The sequence below is a fragment of the Bos indicus x Bos taurus genome, chromosome 9, assembly GCF_003369695.1.
Source record: "Bos indicus x Bos taurus breed Angus x Brahman F1 hybrid chromosome 9, Bos_hybrid_MaternalHap_v2.0, whole genome shotgun sequence".
Lineage (NCBI taxonomy): Eukaryota > Metazoa > Chordata > Mammalia > Artiodactyla > Bovidae > Bos > Bos indicus x Bos taurus.
The window spans coordinates 41,783,214-41,803,247 of NC_040084.1; the positions used below are offsets into that span (position 1 = coordinate 41,783,214).

The 20,034-nt window shown below is 37.2% G+C and overlaps 1 protein-coding gene across 1 annotated transcript in view; it reads right to left on the minus strand.

Annotated features, from left to right (window-relative positions):
• Positions 1 to 20,034, minus strand: part of AFG1L (AFG1 like ATPase) — a 194,900-nt gene that overhangs the window by 29,363 nt on the left and 145,503 nt on the right. Inside the window, exons 9-10 of the mRNA XM_027551271.1 lie at positions 19,101 to 19,171; positions 18,744 to 18,844 (exon numbers count right to left, since the gene is read on the minus strand). Coding sequence (XP_027407072.1) covers positions 18,744 to 18,844; positions 19,101 to 19,171 — 172 coding nt within the window. The remainder of the gene's footprint in view (positions 1 to 18,743; positions 18,845 to 19,100; positions 19,172 to 20,034) is intronic.

Sequence of the window (20,034 nt, forward strand, 5' to 3'; positions counted from 1 at the left end):
TTGACCCCCTGAGGCTCCAAATTAACATACCTCTATAAATATATTCCAGGTCTATAACTTCTGTACTAGACTTCCAATCATTTGTAACAGCCCTTCTCTTACCTCTGGTATTTCTGTTAAGGGTCCTGCTGTTCCTCTGATCATAAACTGAAAATGTCAGAGCTCTCAGTGACTCGCCTTGGACCTAAGATCCCTCTATATCCAGTCCCATCTGTTCTTTCAATCTATTGTGAAAATTTGGTTTATGTCTCCGGGTGATGGGGCAACTAGGAGCTGAAATCCAGTCCATGCTTGGTTTGCTAAGCCATGCATCTTGATGAGGGGAAGCATCCATCAAGAGGAAAGGGCACAGTTTTTTTCCACATAATGGCATTACTGCTCACTTAGGTCCATGTCCATCTTCAAGGGCAGCTTTATCTAATACATACAAGGCTCCACATATGGTAGCAGCAGAGCCAATCCTGTATTTGCCAGATTATCCCATACAGATCTGCTAAAAAAAAAAATAATAATGACTAGTTTGCTTTATGCTGAAGAAGGTTCTCATCCAAACTCTACTACCTGATAACGCAAGCCCCTTTACACTGACTTCAACCCTTCTACCCTGCCTGCGTGCACATCACTCTCCCACATGTAAGTTCCAGCCAAGACTCTTAAATTCACTAGATAGAGAATTCCAAATCATCAGTTTTTTCCTTTCAGCACTTTAAAAATGTTGTTGTACAGTTTTCAGGTTTCCATCGCTTTCAGTGAGAAGTTGGTCCTTAATTATATTCTTGTTCCTCTAGCTGCTTTGAAATTTTCTTTATCTTTGATTTTCAACAGTCTGACCATGATGTGCTTAGGAGTGATTTTCTTTGTATCTGCTATCTCAAAGTTTTTTGAGCTTCAAGAATCTGTAAAATTACATCTTTTAAGTTTCAGCCATTTTTTCTTCAAAAAATTTTTTCTGCCCTGCTCTCTCACCTTTTTCCTTCTGGGATTCCAATGACATATGAGTTAAACCTTTTGATATAGTTTAAAGTCATGAGGCTTTGTTTTAAAAAACCTTTTTCTGTTTTTCAGATGGCATAATTTCTCTTCATCTCCAGACCTCCCTCATGGTCCAGTGGTTAAGAATCCACCTGCCAATGCAGAGGACACGAGTTCAGTCCCTGGTCCCTGAAGATTTCATATGCTGAGGGGTAAACAATCCCACGTGCCTGAAGCTCACTCCCTAGAGCCTGTGTGGAGCCTGTGCTCTACAGAAGATGCCACCTCAATGGGAAGCCCGTGCACTGCTCCCCGCAACTACAGAAAGCCCGAGCACAGCAGCAAAGACCCAGCACAGCCAAAAATGATAAATACATAGTTTTAAAAACTTCTATTGATCTATCTTTAAGCGTACCTACTCTCTTATCATTTGCAATCTAGTGTTAAGTACATATGGTGAACTTAAAATTTTTTTAGTCTAGAATTTCTAATTTCCAGAAGTCTTAGAATTTTCATTTGGTTCTTTTTTTATAGTTTCAATTTCTCTGTTATGATTTCCTTTTTGTTCATTCAATACCAGTATATAGCTCTTTCATATTCCTGAGTATAAATATAAAAGCTACTTCAAAATCTTTGCCTATAATTCTAACATCTGTGTCATTTCAGGTTCAGTTTCTGTTGATTACCTTTTTCTCTTTTAAAATGGGTCAGATTTACCTATGTCTAGATACATCTCGAAGAAGGCAATGGCAACCACTCCAGTACTCTTGCGTGGAAAATCCCATGGACGGAGGAGCCTGGTAGGCTGCAGTCCATGGGGTCACTAAGAGTTGGACACAAGTGAGCGACTTCGCTTTCACTTTTCATGCACTGGAGAAGGAAATGGCAACCCACTCCAGTGTTCTTGCCTGGAGAATCCCAGGGACAGAGGAGCCTAGTAGGCTGCCATCTATGGGGTCACACAGAGTCGGACACGACTGAAGCGACTTAGCAGCAGCAGCAGCAGCAGACACATCTAGTAATTTTTTATTATATTCTGAATATTGTGGATGATATGTTGTAGAGACTTGAGATTCTTTTATATTCCAACAAAGTTTATTGATTTTGTTGTTGTAGCTATCATAGCAGATAATTAATCTGGCTAATCTCAAACTCCAAACTCTGTCTCCTCTGTGATGGGCAGTGACTAAAAATCTCTGTTCAATTTATTTTTAGCCTTAGTTGCACATATATAGTTTAACCCAAGACTTAGCAGAGTTTATATGAAGAATGTTGGACTCTTTCTCTCATTTCCATAATTTCTCCTCTTATTCTCCAGCTGCTATGGTCGCTCTTCTCTGATTCCTCAAGTTAGGAATACTGCAGGTTTCCACCTATTTTTAGATAGCCCATAAAAAGTCAACTGTGATCTGCTCTCAGGCAAAAAAAAAAAAAAAAAAAAAAACCTATAAAAATAAGAATTCAGCAGAGTCAATATTTCCTCCATGTGTGGATAGCGCTCCACTTTCTCCCTGCTTTTGGTTGCTCAATAATGCCTTCCAGATCATTATTTTTTAGATTTTGTCCAGAGTGACAGTTGTGATCTATAGGTCGGTTGGTCAGACAGGAGATCCTCTGTTATTAGTGGGAGGAGGACCCTCCAGGGTCTTCAAATCTTTAAATATAGTCTGAAATTTTCTACCTCTGTGTTTTTCATAGAAGCATAAAACCTCAGAGGAGGAAGAGATCACAAAAGTTGCCCTCATGATCCTCCATCCTTAGGAACAAGCAGCCACCCCTCGCGCCCTCCCGCTCCTTTCCCGCACCAGCAGTGTCTCCAACCCCGCAGCCTTCAATGCTCAGTCCGTCTCTGACCACGACAGGAGTCTGGTTGTACAGACCCTATGGTACTAATTACAATCTGCCTCACACGCTATATTCTACTCATATTTTCTCCTCTGAACTACGTGGTGACTGACTCTTATTCATCTGCCTACCGCACCTAGAACTATGCCAGCTTTCCATTAAGTACAGTAGGTCTCACTTTCCACAATTTCAGTTAACTGTGGTGAACCCTGGTCTGAAAACATTAAATGAAAATTCCAGAAATAAACAATTCCTAAGTCTTTAAATTGTGCATTGTTCTGTGTAGTGTGATGAAATCTTGCACCATCCAGTTCAGAATGTGAATCACATCTTGGTCAAGGGTATTCCGCCTAGTAGTCACTTAGCAGCCATCTCAAGTATCAGATCAATTCTCTGGATATCCCAGTGTTTATGTTGAAGTAACCCTTATTTTACTTAACAATGGCCCCAAAGTGCAAAAGTAGTGATGTTGGTAATTCAGATATACCAAAGCAAAACTGTATGGTGCTTCCTTTAAATGAAAAGGTAAAAGTTCCCAACTGAATAAGGAATGAAAAAAAATTTTAAGCTGAGGTTGTTAAAATCTATGGTAAGAATGAATCATCTCCTTGCAAAATTGTGAAGGAAAAAGAATTTCATGCTAACTTTGCTGCTGCATCTTAAACTGTAAAAGTAACAGCCATAGTGTATGACAAGTGCCTAGTTAAGATGGAAAAGGCATTATATTTGTACAATAAGATACTTTGAGAGAAAGACCATATTCTTAAAACTTTTATCATAGTTGTTGTTGTTTAGTCACTAAGTTGTGTCTGACTCTTTTGCAACCTGGTGGATAATTAACCTATTTTATTATTAGTTACTGTTGTTATTGTCTTACTATGCCTAATTTATATAAATTAAACTTTATCATAGATATGTATGTGTAGGAAAAACAATTGTATATATAGTATTCATGGTTTCAGGCACCCACTCACTCTTAATTGCAAGTATCCAATACGTTTCAGGATTGGAACATATGCCCCACAGATACAGGGGGACTACTGTACTCAGTGAATATCTATTGAATGACTTGGGGAAAGGGCTATAAATATTAATATAAAATGGGTAGGACTCTCTCTGCTACCCTGCTTTATTTGAAGATGACTCCAATAACTAGCATGTTGGCTTATTTATTAAAACAAGTTTCCTTCCTCAAAGGGTAACATTCTCAAGAGGAGATACTATTTGCCTATCCACTAGAACATGCTGGTGAAAGTTATAACCTTTTCTAGAGTTTACTGCCCCATTAGTTTTCCTAAAACATGTTTTATGTACCATGTTCTGCTCTGCAGGCGACTGTGAATCAGGGTAAGAAGTCTACACTCCTCTGCCTGATATTATGGCCAATCTGTCTGGGGTTTTCATTCTTACTTCCCTTTTCTCTCCAGCACTCTGCTCTCATTAGGCAAGTATCTTCTCTTCCTCCTGTAACATTGTTGCTTGCCTTCAGATCATCTTCAGTCTGCTCATCTGAATTCTACTTGTCTTTCAAGGTCAAAATCACTTTTCTCCTTAAATCTCAAGTCTCCTCAGAGCCTTCCTAATTCTTATCATCCTGACCTCCTGATGTACTCACAATATGTATTTAATGAGCACAGCTCTTTAAAATAGACTGTTATAGCTGAAAAGTGAAAGAAATTAGCTGATCACATCATGCATTTTATAGATGAGGTACAGTACTTGCACCCAGAGAGATTAAGTGACCTAAGGCCACTCGGCTACGTAGTATCTGAGTAACAACTGCGATTCATATTTCTTGATTCAGCTAGGCCTCTTTCCACTCTACTGCATTGTCTGGTATTTGATTCATGTTATTTCCCTTATTAAATTGTAAACTCTTTGAAAGAAACGCCTTCCACTCCTTTTATATTCCTCATAACACTGTGGCATATTGATATGGAGGCACTTAAGAAATAGTTGCTGACCACTGAATCATTGTAGGAAACTTGGGAGGGAAACCTTACAAAACATACTCCTTTTGATTAATAATAGAGTTAAATAGGACTTGATCCTTGACAACAAACAATGTTGTTCTGGTTCTATAAGAATGAAGCCACTAGCCATGGTAGTTGCTGACCTTTAACATGCTCTGAAAGGAGTTCAGGGTGGAGATCAGGAATGAAGCACTCTGTGCTCTGGGAAAACTGGCAGAAAAGGCCTTCAGATAGATATTTTGGGGAAAAAATTTTATGAACTGAATTTCTTGCATCTTCTCATACTTAGAAAAGCATCAAAATCATTAACAGAGGCATCTGCTCCTCAAGACTAACAGCAACCTTGGTGTATGCTTAATTGCATGTATCTTCTTAGCCAAAATTACATATATACTGACCTAGTCCTTACCTCTTCAGAGAAGTCCCTCAGAGCTATCTGAGAGGCTGTCTGCAGGCTATAGTCCTCAGGAATTCCCCAAATATAACTGAACTCACAGCTCTCACATTGTGTTCTTTTTCTAGTTGATACCCTAAAATACATGGAAATATCATAATTTCGTAATACTATCCCTCACTTCTAGCTTTTTTCTCAAAATCTTTTCCCTGACTCAACAGTATCTTCAAAAGTTATTTTAAGAAACAAAACAGTATATTCTAATAATTCTCCTACTTCTTTCTATAAAATATTTACATCCCAAAGTAAAAATAGGTCTAGTGAGATGTGCCTTACTGAATATTTTAATTAGCAATGTAGGAAGTAATTCTGAGTTAACTGATCCAATCTAGGGGAAGGTACTATGAAATATATCAAATCATATACTTTACAATGAGAAACAGAAAAACCTTAAAATTACAAATCAAAGGAATATTTGGTTAAAAATATTTTTGTTAAAAAAAAATCAAGCCAATTGGAGGTTGGCATTAGGAAAACCACCAGTGTTAGAGCTCTTTTAAAAAATCAAACAAGTACTTTTAAAGTGTTTTACAGTCATGTTAATTGATTGGCCTGCTGCTGCTGCTGCTAAGTCGCTTCAGTCGTGTCCTACTCTGTACAACCCCATAGACGGCAGCCCACCAGGCTCCCCCGTCCCTGGGATTCTCCAGGCAAGAACACTGGAGTGGGTTGCCATTCACTTCTCCACGAGATCTTCCCGACCCAGGGATTGAACCCGGGTCTCCTGCATTGCAGGCAGACGCTTTACTGTCTGAGCCACCAATTGATTGGCCTAGATTTTCCTAACCCTTTACCCATCATTTCATTACACAGGTCTTCTGTTTAGGGAACTATTCGCAACTATTATTTAGGGCTATGATACATGTATTATTAAAAGCCAAGTGAGACCATGTACTTTAAATTCTCATTTTACAAAGTTAATAACCTCTTTAATTTAAATTTTTAATTCACACTTCTTAAGCACTGTCGGAACAGTAGACACACTCCTTCCAAAGACCAAAGCAAGTATTAAATACTAGTTTGTCAGGCTTTCCTAGAGTAGAAGTGATTTTGGGAGGAATATGAGGAGTTGCATCTACTACTAGATCTGAGCCTCAAAATAATTTTATTTCTAAGAAAGAAAAAGGACATGTTGAAGGTATACAGTTCTTAGCACACTTCCTCTTCCCTTGAGACACCCTGGGAATCCTGAAGCAACTTCTCTCCAGTTACAGGGACTGAATACCTCTTAAACTGTTTAAGTTAGCAACATGACATAAATATAATTCAAGAAAATGAAAGCAAATTTTCTCCCTAAGAGAGGCTTCAAGCAGCTGTGTCTGAGAAGTCCATGGCCTGAAGAGCTTAAATTTTTTGTTGTCATACTCGCTGCATCAGCTAAGGAGATGTTCTTATTCCAGTCTAGGAACAGAAGCTGAGCAAGACTACTTAAGTCTCACAGTGTGTCTGTGTGAAAACTTCCCATGTGAAGAAACTAGGAAGGTGCTCTCTCCACCCAGTTTTTCTCCAGTCCTTCAGATTATTTTTACCTCCATTTGTATCATGAAAATGACCACAATTATTCTAAGTGGCCACAGTTTTCTAATTTCTAATCTAGCCCCTTTTAAATGGGCATTGCTCTTAAAGTCTTTTTTCCTTTAAAATAGTAAACACACACACACACAAAACATAACTTTTAACCCAATATATAGTTTTTCCCCTAGAAAAGACTAATTATCATCAACAATTAGTAAAAACTGATCTTTCAGTCTAAACTTCCAACCTTACAGCAAATTCTTATTCTTTCATTTTTTAAATTTCAGGATAATTATGTAGATTTGGGTTAAAAGTTACTAGTATATACTTTAACTTTTTAAATCAAATTATGGTATGGGTCAATTATGAGGTTTTTTTCCAAAAACTTTCCTCATAATCTGGAGGGCCAATATCAAACAGTTGGGTCCAGGTATGTATGTTGAAACTTACCATCTTACTGCATATGTCCTAAATTCCTTCTCATACATTTAATTGCACCCCTCAAACTGGCGCTGCAAGGCAAGCAAGGGTTTGTAGGGAGAATTCAGGATTGGATAAATGGTGGTTAGATAAGATGGCTTTCAAGGTGACTTTCATGATGTTTTACCTAAGAGGTCGACTGGGAATGAGGTCAGGGAAACATAAAGGACAGAAAGACCTAAGACTCATTTTTAACATTGGATTTACCTTCCTCCCTACAATAATTTGACCCATTCTCTACTCAGCTCTTTGGAATCTCACTTCTGCCCTACCTGTTCCTATGCTTTAGCCAGACTGCCTTATTCAGACAGAGGTCAGAATATCTGGGGAACAGACACACATGGATCAGCCATGTTACCAGAATGGTTTTGCTGCCAGGAAGGTAAACGGCCAAGGAGATTCGTGGGCTGCCTCAGCTCTGGTGATTAATGCCCTTATTCCCTGATGCTAATCACCACCACTGGCATCCAAACACCATCAGCCTTGACTCTCGGCCAAACAGTGGAGATAAAAGCTATTCATCCTTTAGTATTTACTGAGAGTGTACCAGGTACACAAACCAGAAGTAGTCCCTATTCAGTGGTTTCATTTGGAATACAACAAATGAAATAGAGACAGAACAAAGAACCAGAAGGGAAGCCTCTTTTAGCAACACTCCCCAAGAGATTCTGTTTGATACAATTTGATAAGTCTAACAATATACAAATTAATATGACATAATCAAGACTAATAGACAGTTGAAAAGCAAAACACATATCTGATGGATCTCCATTCTTTGAATACTAAGAACCAAAGAACAAAGCTAAGGAACAAAAAGTTGACAGTGAACAACGTATACACCCGTGCATATGCATAAACTGATACATTTTTCTGCTCAGACTTTTTGCAAACACACCTGGCCACCTGTCATTATTTTTAAGACACAAATAACAAACTACTCTTGCAAACAGTTACTTGTGAGCACAGTTATCAGTTGAGGAAACAATTTTCTGCAGGTGTAAAAATTACATTTCTCAATAAGGAAAATTTAGGTATAGTCAGTTCACTCATTAAGCCTTTAGAATTCAGTTTTGGTTTGCTTTCTTTGAATAGAGGGTACTTTCATTTTAGGTTCACAGAAATTTAACTCTAAAGAAAGCGGTTCCCAAACTTTTTGGTTTCAGGACTCCCTAACACTCTTAAAAATTATTGAAGAACCCACGAGCTTTTGCTTATGCAGGTTATATCTCCCAATATTTACTGTATTAGAAATGAAAACTGAGAAAATTCTAAAGTGTTTATTAATTTACTTAAAATAGCAATGATAAAACTTATATTCAACCTATAAAAATAACAGAAATAAAATTTTTGTGAAAATAATTATATTTTCTAAAATGAAAATAATTTTTTAAGAGGAATAGCATTGTTTTATACTTTTTGCACATCTTTTTAATGCCTGGCATGACAGAAGATAGTGGAATTCTCATACCTGCTTCTATAGTCAAAATACTGTGACATGTTGCTTTGGTTGAACCAACCGTAGGTTGGTTAAAGAAAATCTGCTGCTAAGTCACTTCAGTCATGTCTGACTCTGTGCAACCCCATAGGCGGCAGCCCACCAGGCTCTCCTGTCTCTGGGATTCTCCAGGCAAGAACACTGGAGTGGGTTGCCATTTCCTTCTGCATGAAGAAAATCTAGCCTCACACAAATATGTAGTGGAAAAGGGAAAAGTCTTTTAACAACCTTATTAGATAAATGTGGATTTTCTTCTTTGCTGCTATATGAAAACTCAGTAAGAACTTCCTTCCAAAGAGCTCACTATGGAAAAAGGAGGAAAAGGGTAACTTTATTGTGGAAAAGCCCAACAAACACTACATCAGACAAGTGTGATCAAGGTTAACATCAACAGTGATAAGTCATGTTAATAATATGTACCTTTGATATGATCTGATGAAAATAACACTTGACCTCTGTGGTCTTTCTCCTGAAGTCCACATTTCCAGTCAAGATAGGAGAAAACACCAGACAAATCTCAGTTGATGGACATTCTACAAAATAACTGACCAGTATGCCTCAAAATTGTCAGGGTCATCAAAAACAAAAGTCTGAGAGACTGTTACAACCAAGAGGAATCTAAGGAGGCACAATGACTAAAGGTAACGTGGTGCTCTGGACGGGATCCTGGAACAGAAAACGAATACTGGGTAAAAACTAAGGAAATCTGAACAATATATGGACTTTAGTTAACAATATCAATATAGGGACTTCCCTGGTCCAATGGCTAAGAACCGGCCTTCCAATGCAGGAGACGCAGGGGTGATCCCTGGTCAGGAAACTAAGATCCCACATGCCACAGGGCAACTAAGCCTAAGCTACATAACTACCGAGACTGTGCACCGTGCAACTGAGACTTGATGCAGCTAAATAATAACTGAATAAATAGATAAAAGAATAATAATATCAATATTGGCTCATTAATGACAATGAATATACCACAGTCATGTATGATGTTAATAACAGGGCAAGCTGGATTTGGGAATATACGGAAACTCTCTGGACTACCTTCTCAATTTTTCTATAAGTTTAAAACTGTTCTAAAAAATAAGTCTATTCAAAATTTTTTTTTTAATTTGACAAGAAGTAATTTTTTAAATGACAGTTGTAATATAGAATATGAAACAATATTAGCATAGTTTTAAAATTCTGTTATATTAAAATCCATTAATCTTTCTTGCATTTTAAATGGACCTTCATCATAAGAGTATACATTGGTTATTGGAAAATATTCAATCAAAGAGTTATGGATATCTTCTAAATGTATTTAATTATACAATACCAGAACTTTGTTAATATCACCATCAATCTCATCAGGAAAAAAAAATACTTAAGAACTGGGAAGAGATACCAAGTTCATGGTGGCAGCAACAAGTTTTCCAAAATTCTACTTTTCACTCATTTGCTCACATTTTATCATTGGCAACAAATACTGGTAGTTGCTTTCTTAAAGTGAAAGAAGTGAACTTTTTCTTTATTCATTTTCAAGAAAATGTCTGTTAAACACTGTGAGAAAATGTCTGCCAAACCTGAATAACCATAGTCTATCACTTATCCTTCCAAGTGAAAATGGTGTTCCATGAAAAAAGTAGGTAGTTTAGCTAACAAGTCAAACAACTGCACAAATGCTTTTACTAAAGACAACCCTCATATTTGGAATACAGCAGAGGAACTTTAGATATTCTTCCTTCATGACCATGTTCTCAACGGTTGAGATTGAACAATATTAATCATTTTTACTGCCTCTTCAAGGACATTTTAGAGTGAAACTGTAAGTCCATGGGCAATGATAACATTGTTTGGTGCCACTGCCTGGATTCACGCTAAAGCACCAGCAGTTTTACCCACCATTGCTTTTGCTCTATTACTGCAAATGTCACCACAATGGAAAAGGCAAACAGTATCCCAGTATTATTAGAGAGAGTTTTGACCTCTAGGACCTTTGAAAGTGTCTCCAGCCCCTAGACTTCTAAGACCCATACTTCAAAAACCTCTGACTTAACTAATATTTCTGACTTCTCCATTACTCTGTGATTAAGCCAAGTAACTATGTCAAGGAAAGGAAAGAAAACCCTAAAGTTCATGTTATGTCTGAAGAAATGAATTTGCTCCACTTTCCTGTACCACAGCTTTAATGTGGAGGGAGTGACAGGGAACAAAGATCATTCAAACATATTCTTTTTTACCTGCCCACAGTTCTCCAAGGCAGGGCTTCCCAACTTTTTTCATATCATGATTGGGAGGAAAAAAATGGTATTTTTTACTAAGGAATAAAGGAATGAGGCTGCCTAAGGCATGAGGTCCCTATCCTGAAGGCACAAGGCCCTAGGTTGCCTTTAGGGGCATGGAGAGGTCAGTAGCTGGACCCATTCCCAGTGGACATGCCAAGATATGTGAGTCAGACAGTTCTGCACCAAGGTTCTAACAGAGAGGCAGGTCTCTCAGACTGGAGGCCATCTGCTCCCCAGCCAGTTTCATGCTTTACGTAAGGCTTAAGGTTTAGCTCAGATGTGGCAATTCACAAAGTACCTGATTGTACTTCATGGTAGAACCAGAATTACATTAAAGATTTCATGTAGAGTTTTTCCAGATATGCTGCAGTGATTAAGAGCATAGAATCTGACTCCAAAACTACCAAGGAGTTCAAGTCTTGGGCTCTGCCACTGACTAGCTATGTGATCTTGGGAAAGTAACTTAATATCTTGGTGCCTCAATTTCTCCACCTATAAATTGGGATAGTAGTACCTACCTATTGTAAGTATTAAATTAATTAATATATATATATATAAAGTACTTAGAATGATGCCTGTACATGGTAACGTTTGCTACTATTACTATGAAGGTACTATAGGGTCTCCTAATTGAGAGTGTTTCTCTGGGCAGGATAGTGTTGAACAGTAGATTTGCAGAGAATGGGAATCCCACAGACCAAAAGACCAGATGTTAACTTGCAGGCATTCAGATCTGAGGAACTGTGCTTGGAGCTGGGAGGGATACAGGAGTCCTCTTCCTGCAAGGTATTCAATATCTGAACTGACATAGATTTTAAGGGTTGCAAAGAAATGCAAAATCATCATACCAAGAAAATACTAACAAACAAACTTTAAAATGTAGCCCTTCATGAAATAACAAAGATCAGCATGGAAATAAATAAAATAGAGCCTACAAAGACAACAGCAAGATCAATAATACTAGGAACTGGTTCTTTGAAAACATAAAATTCACAAACCTTTAGCTAGATTCACCAAGAGAAAAACAGAGGACTTAAATAAATAAAATCAGAAATTAAAGAAGAGATGTTACAACTGATACCACAGAAATACAAGGGATCAAAGGGACTATTATGTGTACACAGCAGTGTTATTTACAATAACCAAAATATGGAGACAACCTAAATGTCTGGCTGATGAATGGATAAAGAAGATGTGGTCCCTATATATAATGAAATACTGCTGCTGCTGCTAAGTTGCTTCAGTCGTGTCTGACTCTGTGCGACCCCATAGACGGCAGCCCACCAGGCTCCCCCATCCCTGGGATTCTTCAGGCAAGAACACTGGAGTGGGTTGCCATTTCCTTCTCCAATGCATGAAAGTGAAAAGTCAAAGTGAAGTTGCTCAGTCGTGTCCAACTCTTAGCGACCTCATGGACTGCAGCCCACCAGGCTCCTCCGTCCATGGGATTTTCCAGGCAAGAGTACTGGAGTGGGGTGCCATTGCCTTCTCCTACTCAACCATAAAAAAAAACAGGAAAATAATGCCATTTGCAGCAATATGGATACAACCAGAGATTATCACACTAAGTGAAGTCAGTCAGAAAGAGAAAGACAGATACCATATGATATTACTTATATGTGGAATCTAAAATATGGCACAAATAAACATATCCACAAATGACTCACAGGCACAGAGAACAGACTTGCGGTTTCCAAGGGGGAGGGGAGAGGGATGGAGAGGCCTGAGAGTGTAGGATTAGCAGATGTAAACTACATAGCATAGGGAACTATATTCAATATCCTGTGATAAATCATAATGGAAAAGAATATTTTTAAAATAAATGTCTATATGTGTTTGAGTCACTTTGCTATATAGCAGAGATTGGCACAACATTGTAAATCAACTATACTTCAATTTAAAAATTAAATTAAAAAGAGACTCTTATTAACAATTATACATCAACAAATTTGACAATGTAGAAGAAATGGATAAATTCCTAGAAGCATACAATGTACCAAGACTGAATCATGCAAAAATATATAGCAAATTTGGCAGTGAAATTGAATCAAAAATCAAAAACCTCCCAAAATCAAAAACTAGACAGTTTCACTGATGAATTTTATGCAGCATTAAAAGAAGAAGTAATACCAATACTTCCCAAACTTTTCTAAACAATAGAAGAGGTAACAGTTCCAAATTCATTTAACAAGGCTGGCATTATCCTGATACCAAAACCAGACAAAGATGTCACAAGAAAAGGGGTATTACAGGCCAATACCCCTGATGGCTCCCCAGGTGACTGGGTGGTACAGAATCCGCCTGCAATGCAGGAGACACAGGTTTGATCCCTGGGTTAGGAAGATCCCCTAGAGGAGGAATGCCAACCCATTCCAGTATCCTTGCCAGGATAATCACATGGACAGAGAAACCTGGTGGGCTACAGTCCATGCAGTCACAAAGAATTAGACACAACTGAGCATGCATATCCCTGATGGACATAGATGCAAAAATCTTGAACAAAATACTAGCAAACCAAGTTCAAGAGTACATTAAAAGGATCAGACAATATTAAAATGGGATTGGGATTTATTCCAGTTATGCAAGGATGGTTTAACATGTACAAAGTAGTCAATTTGCACACACTAAATTAACAAAATGAAGGATATAAATCATTTAATGATCTCAAGAGATGCAGTAAAAGCATTTGGACAAAATTCAACATCCATTAATGATAAAAATTTTCAACAAAGTGGATACAGAGGTAATGTACCTCAATATAGTAAAGGTCATATATAATAAGCCCATAGCTAACATTAGACTCTATAGCAAAAAGTTAAAAAGTTTTTCCTCTCAGATCAAGAACAAGACAAAGATGCCCACTCTCAGAACTTTCACTCAACATAGTACTGCAAGTTCTAGCCAGAGCAATTAAGCAAGAAAAAGAAGTAAAAGGCATCCAAATTGAAAGGGAAGAAATAAAACTGTCACTGTTTGCGGATGACATGCCATATATCAAACACTCTAAAGACTCCACCAAAAAATTGTTAGAACTAATAAAAAGAATTCAGCAAAGTCATGGGATACAAAATCATATACAAAAATTTGTTATGTTTCTATATATTAATAACAAACTATCAGGAAGAGAAATTAAGAAAACAATCTGATTTATAATTGCCTCAAAAAGAATAAAATACTTGAAAATAAATTTAACTAAGAAGAGGAAAGACCTATTTGCTGAAAACTACAAGAGATTAATGAAAGAAATTAAAGAAGATACAAATAAATGAAAGGATAGTCCATGCTTATGGATCAGAAGAATTAATATTGTTAAAATGTCCACACTACCCAAAGCAAGCTATAGATCCAATGAAATCCCTATCTAAACTCCAATGGTATTTTTCATAAAAATAGAACAAACAATCAAAAAATTTATGTGGAACCAAAGAAGAGCCTGAATACCCAAAGAAATCTTGAGAATTTCTCTAGGCTATAGGCATCATGCTCCCCAATTTCAAACTATATTACAATGCTATAGTAACCAAAACAGTATAATATTTGTATGAAACTAAGTACATAGATTAACGGAACAGAACAGAGAACACAGAAATAAATCCATGTATATGGTCAATTAATTAATGACAAAGGAGCCAAGAACATACAATAGGGAAAGTTCAGTCTCTTCAGTAAATGTGAAAAATGGACAGCCACATGCAAAAGAATGAAACTTGATCACTATCTTACCCCATACACAAAAATTAACTCAAAATGGATTAAAAAATTGAAGATAACACCTGAAACCATAAACCTCTTAGAAGAAAACATGGGCAGTAAGCTCCTTCGGAGAAGGCAATGGCACCCCACTCCAGTACTCTTGCCTGGAAAATCCCATGGATGGAGGAGCCTGGTGGGCTACAGTCCATGGGGTCGCTAAGAGTCGGACACGACTGAGCGACTTCACTTTCACTTTTCATTTACATGCACTGGAGAAGGAAATAGCAACCCACTCCAGTATTCTTGCCTGGAGAATCCCAGGGACAGAGGAGCCTGGTGGGCTGCCATCTATGGGGTCGCACAGGGTCAGACACGACTGAAGTGACTTAGCAGCAGCAGCAGCAAACTCCTTAACCTAGGCCTTGGTGACGTTTTCTAAATCTAGCACCAAAAGCAACAAAATAAAAAATAAAGTGGGAATGCTGCTGCTGCTGCTAAGTCGTATCAGTTGTGTCCGACTCTGTGCGACCCCATAGACAGCAGCCCACCAGGCCCCACCGTCCCTGGGATTCTCCAAGCAAGAACACTGGAGTGGGTTGCCATTTCCTTCTCCAACGCATGAAAGTGAAAAGTGAAAGTGAAGTCGCTCAGTTGTGTCCGACTCTTAGCGACCCCATGGACTGCAGCCTACCAGGCTCCTCTGTACATGGGATTTTGCAGGCAGGAGTACTGGAGTGGGGTGCCATCGCCTTCTCCGAAAGTGGGAATACATCAGACTAAAGAACTTCTGCACGGTAAAGGAAACCATCAGCAAAATGAAAAGGCAACCTATTGAATGGAAGAAAATTTGCAAATCATACATCTAATAAGGGGTTAATATCCAAACTATATGAAGAACTCATCCAATAGCAAAAAAAAAAAAAAATCCAATTTTAAAATGGGCAGATGATCTAAACAGTATTTTTCCAAAGAAAATATAGATGGCCATCAGATACATGAGATGTGTAATGTCACTAATCCTCAGGAAAATACAATTCAAATCCACAGTGAGATATCACCTTATATCAGTTGGAATGGCTAGCATAAAAAAGACAAGAAATGAGTGTTGGTGAGGATGTAGAGAAAAAGGAGCCCTTGAACACTATTGGTGGGAATGTAAATTGGTGCAGATACTATGGAAAACATTATGGAGGTTCCTTGAGAAATTAAAAAGAACTACCATATGATCCAGCAATTCTACTTCTCAGTATTTATCTGAAGAAAATAAAGACAGTAACTTGAAATTATAATATGCACCACATAATCACTGCAGCATTATTTACAATAGTCTAGACATGGAAACAACCTAAGTGCCAGTCAATGAATGAAAGCAAATGTGGTATACCTACATACTGAAATATTATTCGGCCATAAAAAAGAATGAAATCTTGCCATTTGCAACAACATGGAATGACCTTGAGGGCATTATGCTAAGTGAAGTAAGTCAGAGAGAGAAAGACAAATACTGCATGATCTCACTTATATGTGGAATCTAAAAATACAAAAACAAAACAAGAAAACCAGCTTATATCTACTGACAGCAGATTGGTGGCTGCAAGGGATGGGGCTTGGGGAATGGAAGAAATGGGTGAAAGAGGTCAAAAGGTACAAACTTTCAGTTATAAAATAAATAAGTCATAGGGATATAATGTATAGCATGAGAATTATAATTAATAATATTATATTGCATATTTGAAAGTTGCTAGATCTTAAAAATTCTCATCACAAGAAAAAAATTTTTAACTATATAAGGTAATAGGTATTACCTAGACTTACTAGTGGTCATTTTCCAGTGGTCATTTTGCAGTGTATAACAGTATTGAAATCACTATGTTGTACACCGGAAACTAATATTTTAGTAGGTCAGTTATATTTCAATTAAAAAAAATATAATCCTTCCTCAAACTTGCATCACAGCTTAATACTAGCTTAATCCAACCTATCATGTCAATATTCAATGTCAGTCATCCAGTCTGATGTAGTAAGTATCCCACAATTACAATATGGATATAAAGCAAATGTATTCAAGCAAAGTCACTGACAAACGAAGATCTAGCCAACTTGAAGAAAGAAAAAACTCAACAAGGACAATGACACCACATGAACTTTAAAAGAAAGTAACTGAAACATTCATGAATTAAACAGGGCTTTCCATGTACTCAACCAAATTATGAAACATAGGATATACTATTTTATCATCCTAAAATTTTGTCAAAAAAGGTATGCCAAAAAATAAATAGTAATTTGTTCATTGTTTATTTTAGGAATTTAGTTCCTGGTTGCTATTATAATCCATATTTTTGTCAAATTAGATAAAAATAATTATTTTTATGTGTTATCTCAGTTTTTCAAGGTAATGTTCCAATCACTCTTCTTCCTCACGACCCCCATACAGTAGACTATGAAGACTTTAGTCCCTGATTAGTGACTTTTTCCTGGTACTAAGTATCCTGAAATAATGAGCACATAGAAAAAAAAGAGATAAAAACTCAGTAGTTGCTCTAAGAGACCTACCTTTGCCCTACTACCCCAAGACACAATTGATCTGTCCTTCCCTTTCCTCACTAGGTCCCCTTCTGTGGAAGTAGGGTAAGCTTCTCAGATATATAAGATTTTTCCCAAGTTTATTTCTTGGGCAAAGTAAGTAAAACTTAAATGGAAACCCTAATAAAATTATGCCTAAAGATATTAGGTTATTAGGACCTTGATCTGGAGAAGACAATGGCACCCCACTCCAGTACTCTTGCCTAGAGAATCCCATGGACGGAGGAGCCTGGTGCTGCAGTCCCTGGGGTCTCGAGTCAGACACAACGGAGCAGCTTCGCTTTCAGTTTTCACTTTCATCATTGGAGAAGGAAATGGCACCCCACTCCAGTGTTCTTGCCTGGAGAATCCCAGGGATGGCAGAGCCTGGTGGGCTGCCATCTATGGGGTCGCACAGAGTTGGACACCTTGATGAGACTGACCCAATAGAAGTATGAACAGTCCATATCACCCAGAATGACTTTCATAACCAGACACTGACATTATCAACCTGTCCGAGGATTCTAATTCATCCTAATCATTATGGGTCTTGAAGTGCTTTATTACTGTGATATCATCTGTAGATTGGATTCTTCTCTCTGGGTTGAAAATTACAAATTTAGAAGTAATGAAGTTACTAGGTTTTAAGAAAAGTAGCCATAAAATGGCTAGTAGGTATAAAAAATATTTTCTCTTCTCCCTGAAAAATAATTCCTTTCTAGTTACCTAAAAGTCAAGATAAATCAGAAAGACCAGTTGGAATGATAAATTATACATGACAACGAGGTTTTATGCTTAAAGTTATATTTAATTGACTTTGTTTTTCTTAAGATTTATAATCAACTGAATACTCATTGAGTCCTGAGAATTCCCAGAGCTTTTAAAAGAAAGAATTCATATCTATAATTAATTTGCAATCAATGTCTCTCTCATTTATATGAAACTGTGTGTGTATATATATATTTTCTCTGTTGGATATACTGTTATATAATATAGATGTCATAGTTAAAAAAATTCACTTTCCTTAACCTGACCTAAATAGGTCAGATATTATAACAATAACAGAGGATCCATGAGAACAAGGAATGGAAACTCTTTTACATCATACTTCCTGGATCATGGTAGTATTACATCATCTTCCTTTCCCCACATAGTAACCTCATATCTTTAAAAAAAAAAAAATTTCTTATGTTTGACTTTTATACAATATCCCTAAAGCCCATTTTAGTTTTGCTTCCAGCTATAGTTGACAGCTCTCTCTGTATTTCTAATTTTGTGTTAGAGCCCTTCTAAGTGTAAAATTTTTGCCAATATCTATAAAAAGCACATGGGCATATACAGATGAGTATTTCTCTTAATGAGACTAATAAACCAGTTCTGACTCAGTAAATTGTATTTTAAAATTTGAAACAGGCACAGAGGAAAATATGAAGTATTTTAACATGTGAAAAGGCCACTGAGTCTGAACGTGTCTGGATACTCACTCTCTCACACAGCTCTTCAAATGTGCAGTCGGCAACGGTTCCACAAGCTTTATTCAGCCGCAGCTCTCTGCCTTGCACTTTTAGAATCCTTGGTCTAGTTACTATGGGAACATGAACAAAGACTCAATCTTGTCTGGATAATTACTATAAAATTCATCTCTTACAGATAGGAAATGCATAGCTTGATGAATAATAGCACATGATTCAACACATAAATTAGACAAAATGCTGATACAATGACTGCCACTTGAGCGTGGCATCAACCCATATACAGCAATGGAACTTATTAATTGGTCAGTGGAGATTGGGCATTGTGTTCTAAATGTATTCTCTTTCAAGAGAAATTAACTTACGTACAATCATTTTGTTTCTGAGCCAGCTCATCAAACAACTTATCCATGACAGCCTCCACATCAGCTTCACTTGTGCTACAGTGAAAAGAATAATAGAATATGAAATTAATAACACTTGAAGCCAACATCAAACAGCTGCCTGAGCCTGCTTAGCTTTTTGCCTATAAAAAAAAGAACAGGATGTTATGCTCTAAATACAAACATTAGATTTAGAATACACTTAAAAGCAGAGAATATTAACTCTCAGGTAGATGATTCTGCCTTATTTGCATACACTGAAAGACTTCTGTGCTTCTGGCTGTTTCCAGTAATGAGACGATACAGGCAGAGTAAATCCATTAATACTATGTGTACACAATGAGAAGAAAGGCTTCTGGCTCTCTCTTGCATGCAAAACAAGAACAAATAGACAAGGCAGTCAAGGATCCAGCAAAGTATCCTTTGAAATCTCTACTGAGAGGGTACATGTGAAATTAAATATTGAAGCTGCCTTTTAAAAAAATCAAGTCAAACCACTGACTGAGAGGATCAAACATCCAGAATTAAATTACCAGCTTCAAAATACCAACTTGATCTGCACATCAATAACTTTATCAGACTTCGAATACAAGGACAATTACAGACCACACAGTTTCTCTCAAAAATGTCCTTGTTGGAAATCCAAGAAAACTCTCTTCTTCTGTGATGCCCACCACTGCAGATACTATGAAGTTAGTCTCCTCAAAGAATCCTTTGTATTCTAATTAGAAATCACCATATGGTTTAGGAAACCCACATACACAAATGTGATAATACTATGGCCTTTTTTCTTCTCACTTTTTTTTTTAAAGAAGGGTTGATAAATTAACAGTCAATAAACTAAAATAACTGGCAGAAGAAATAAATGTTGTTAAAAAAACTTCAAGTGAAAATATAAGTTTACTTCGACTCTATGTACA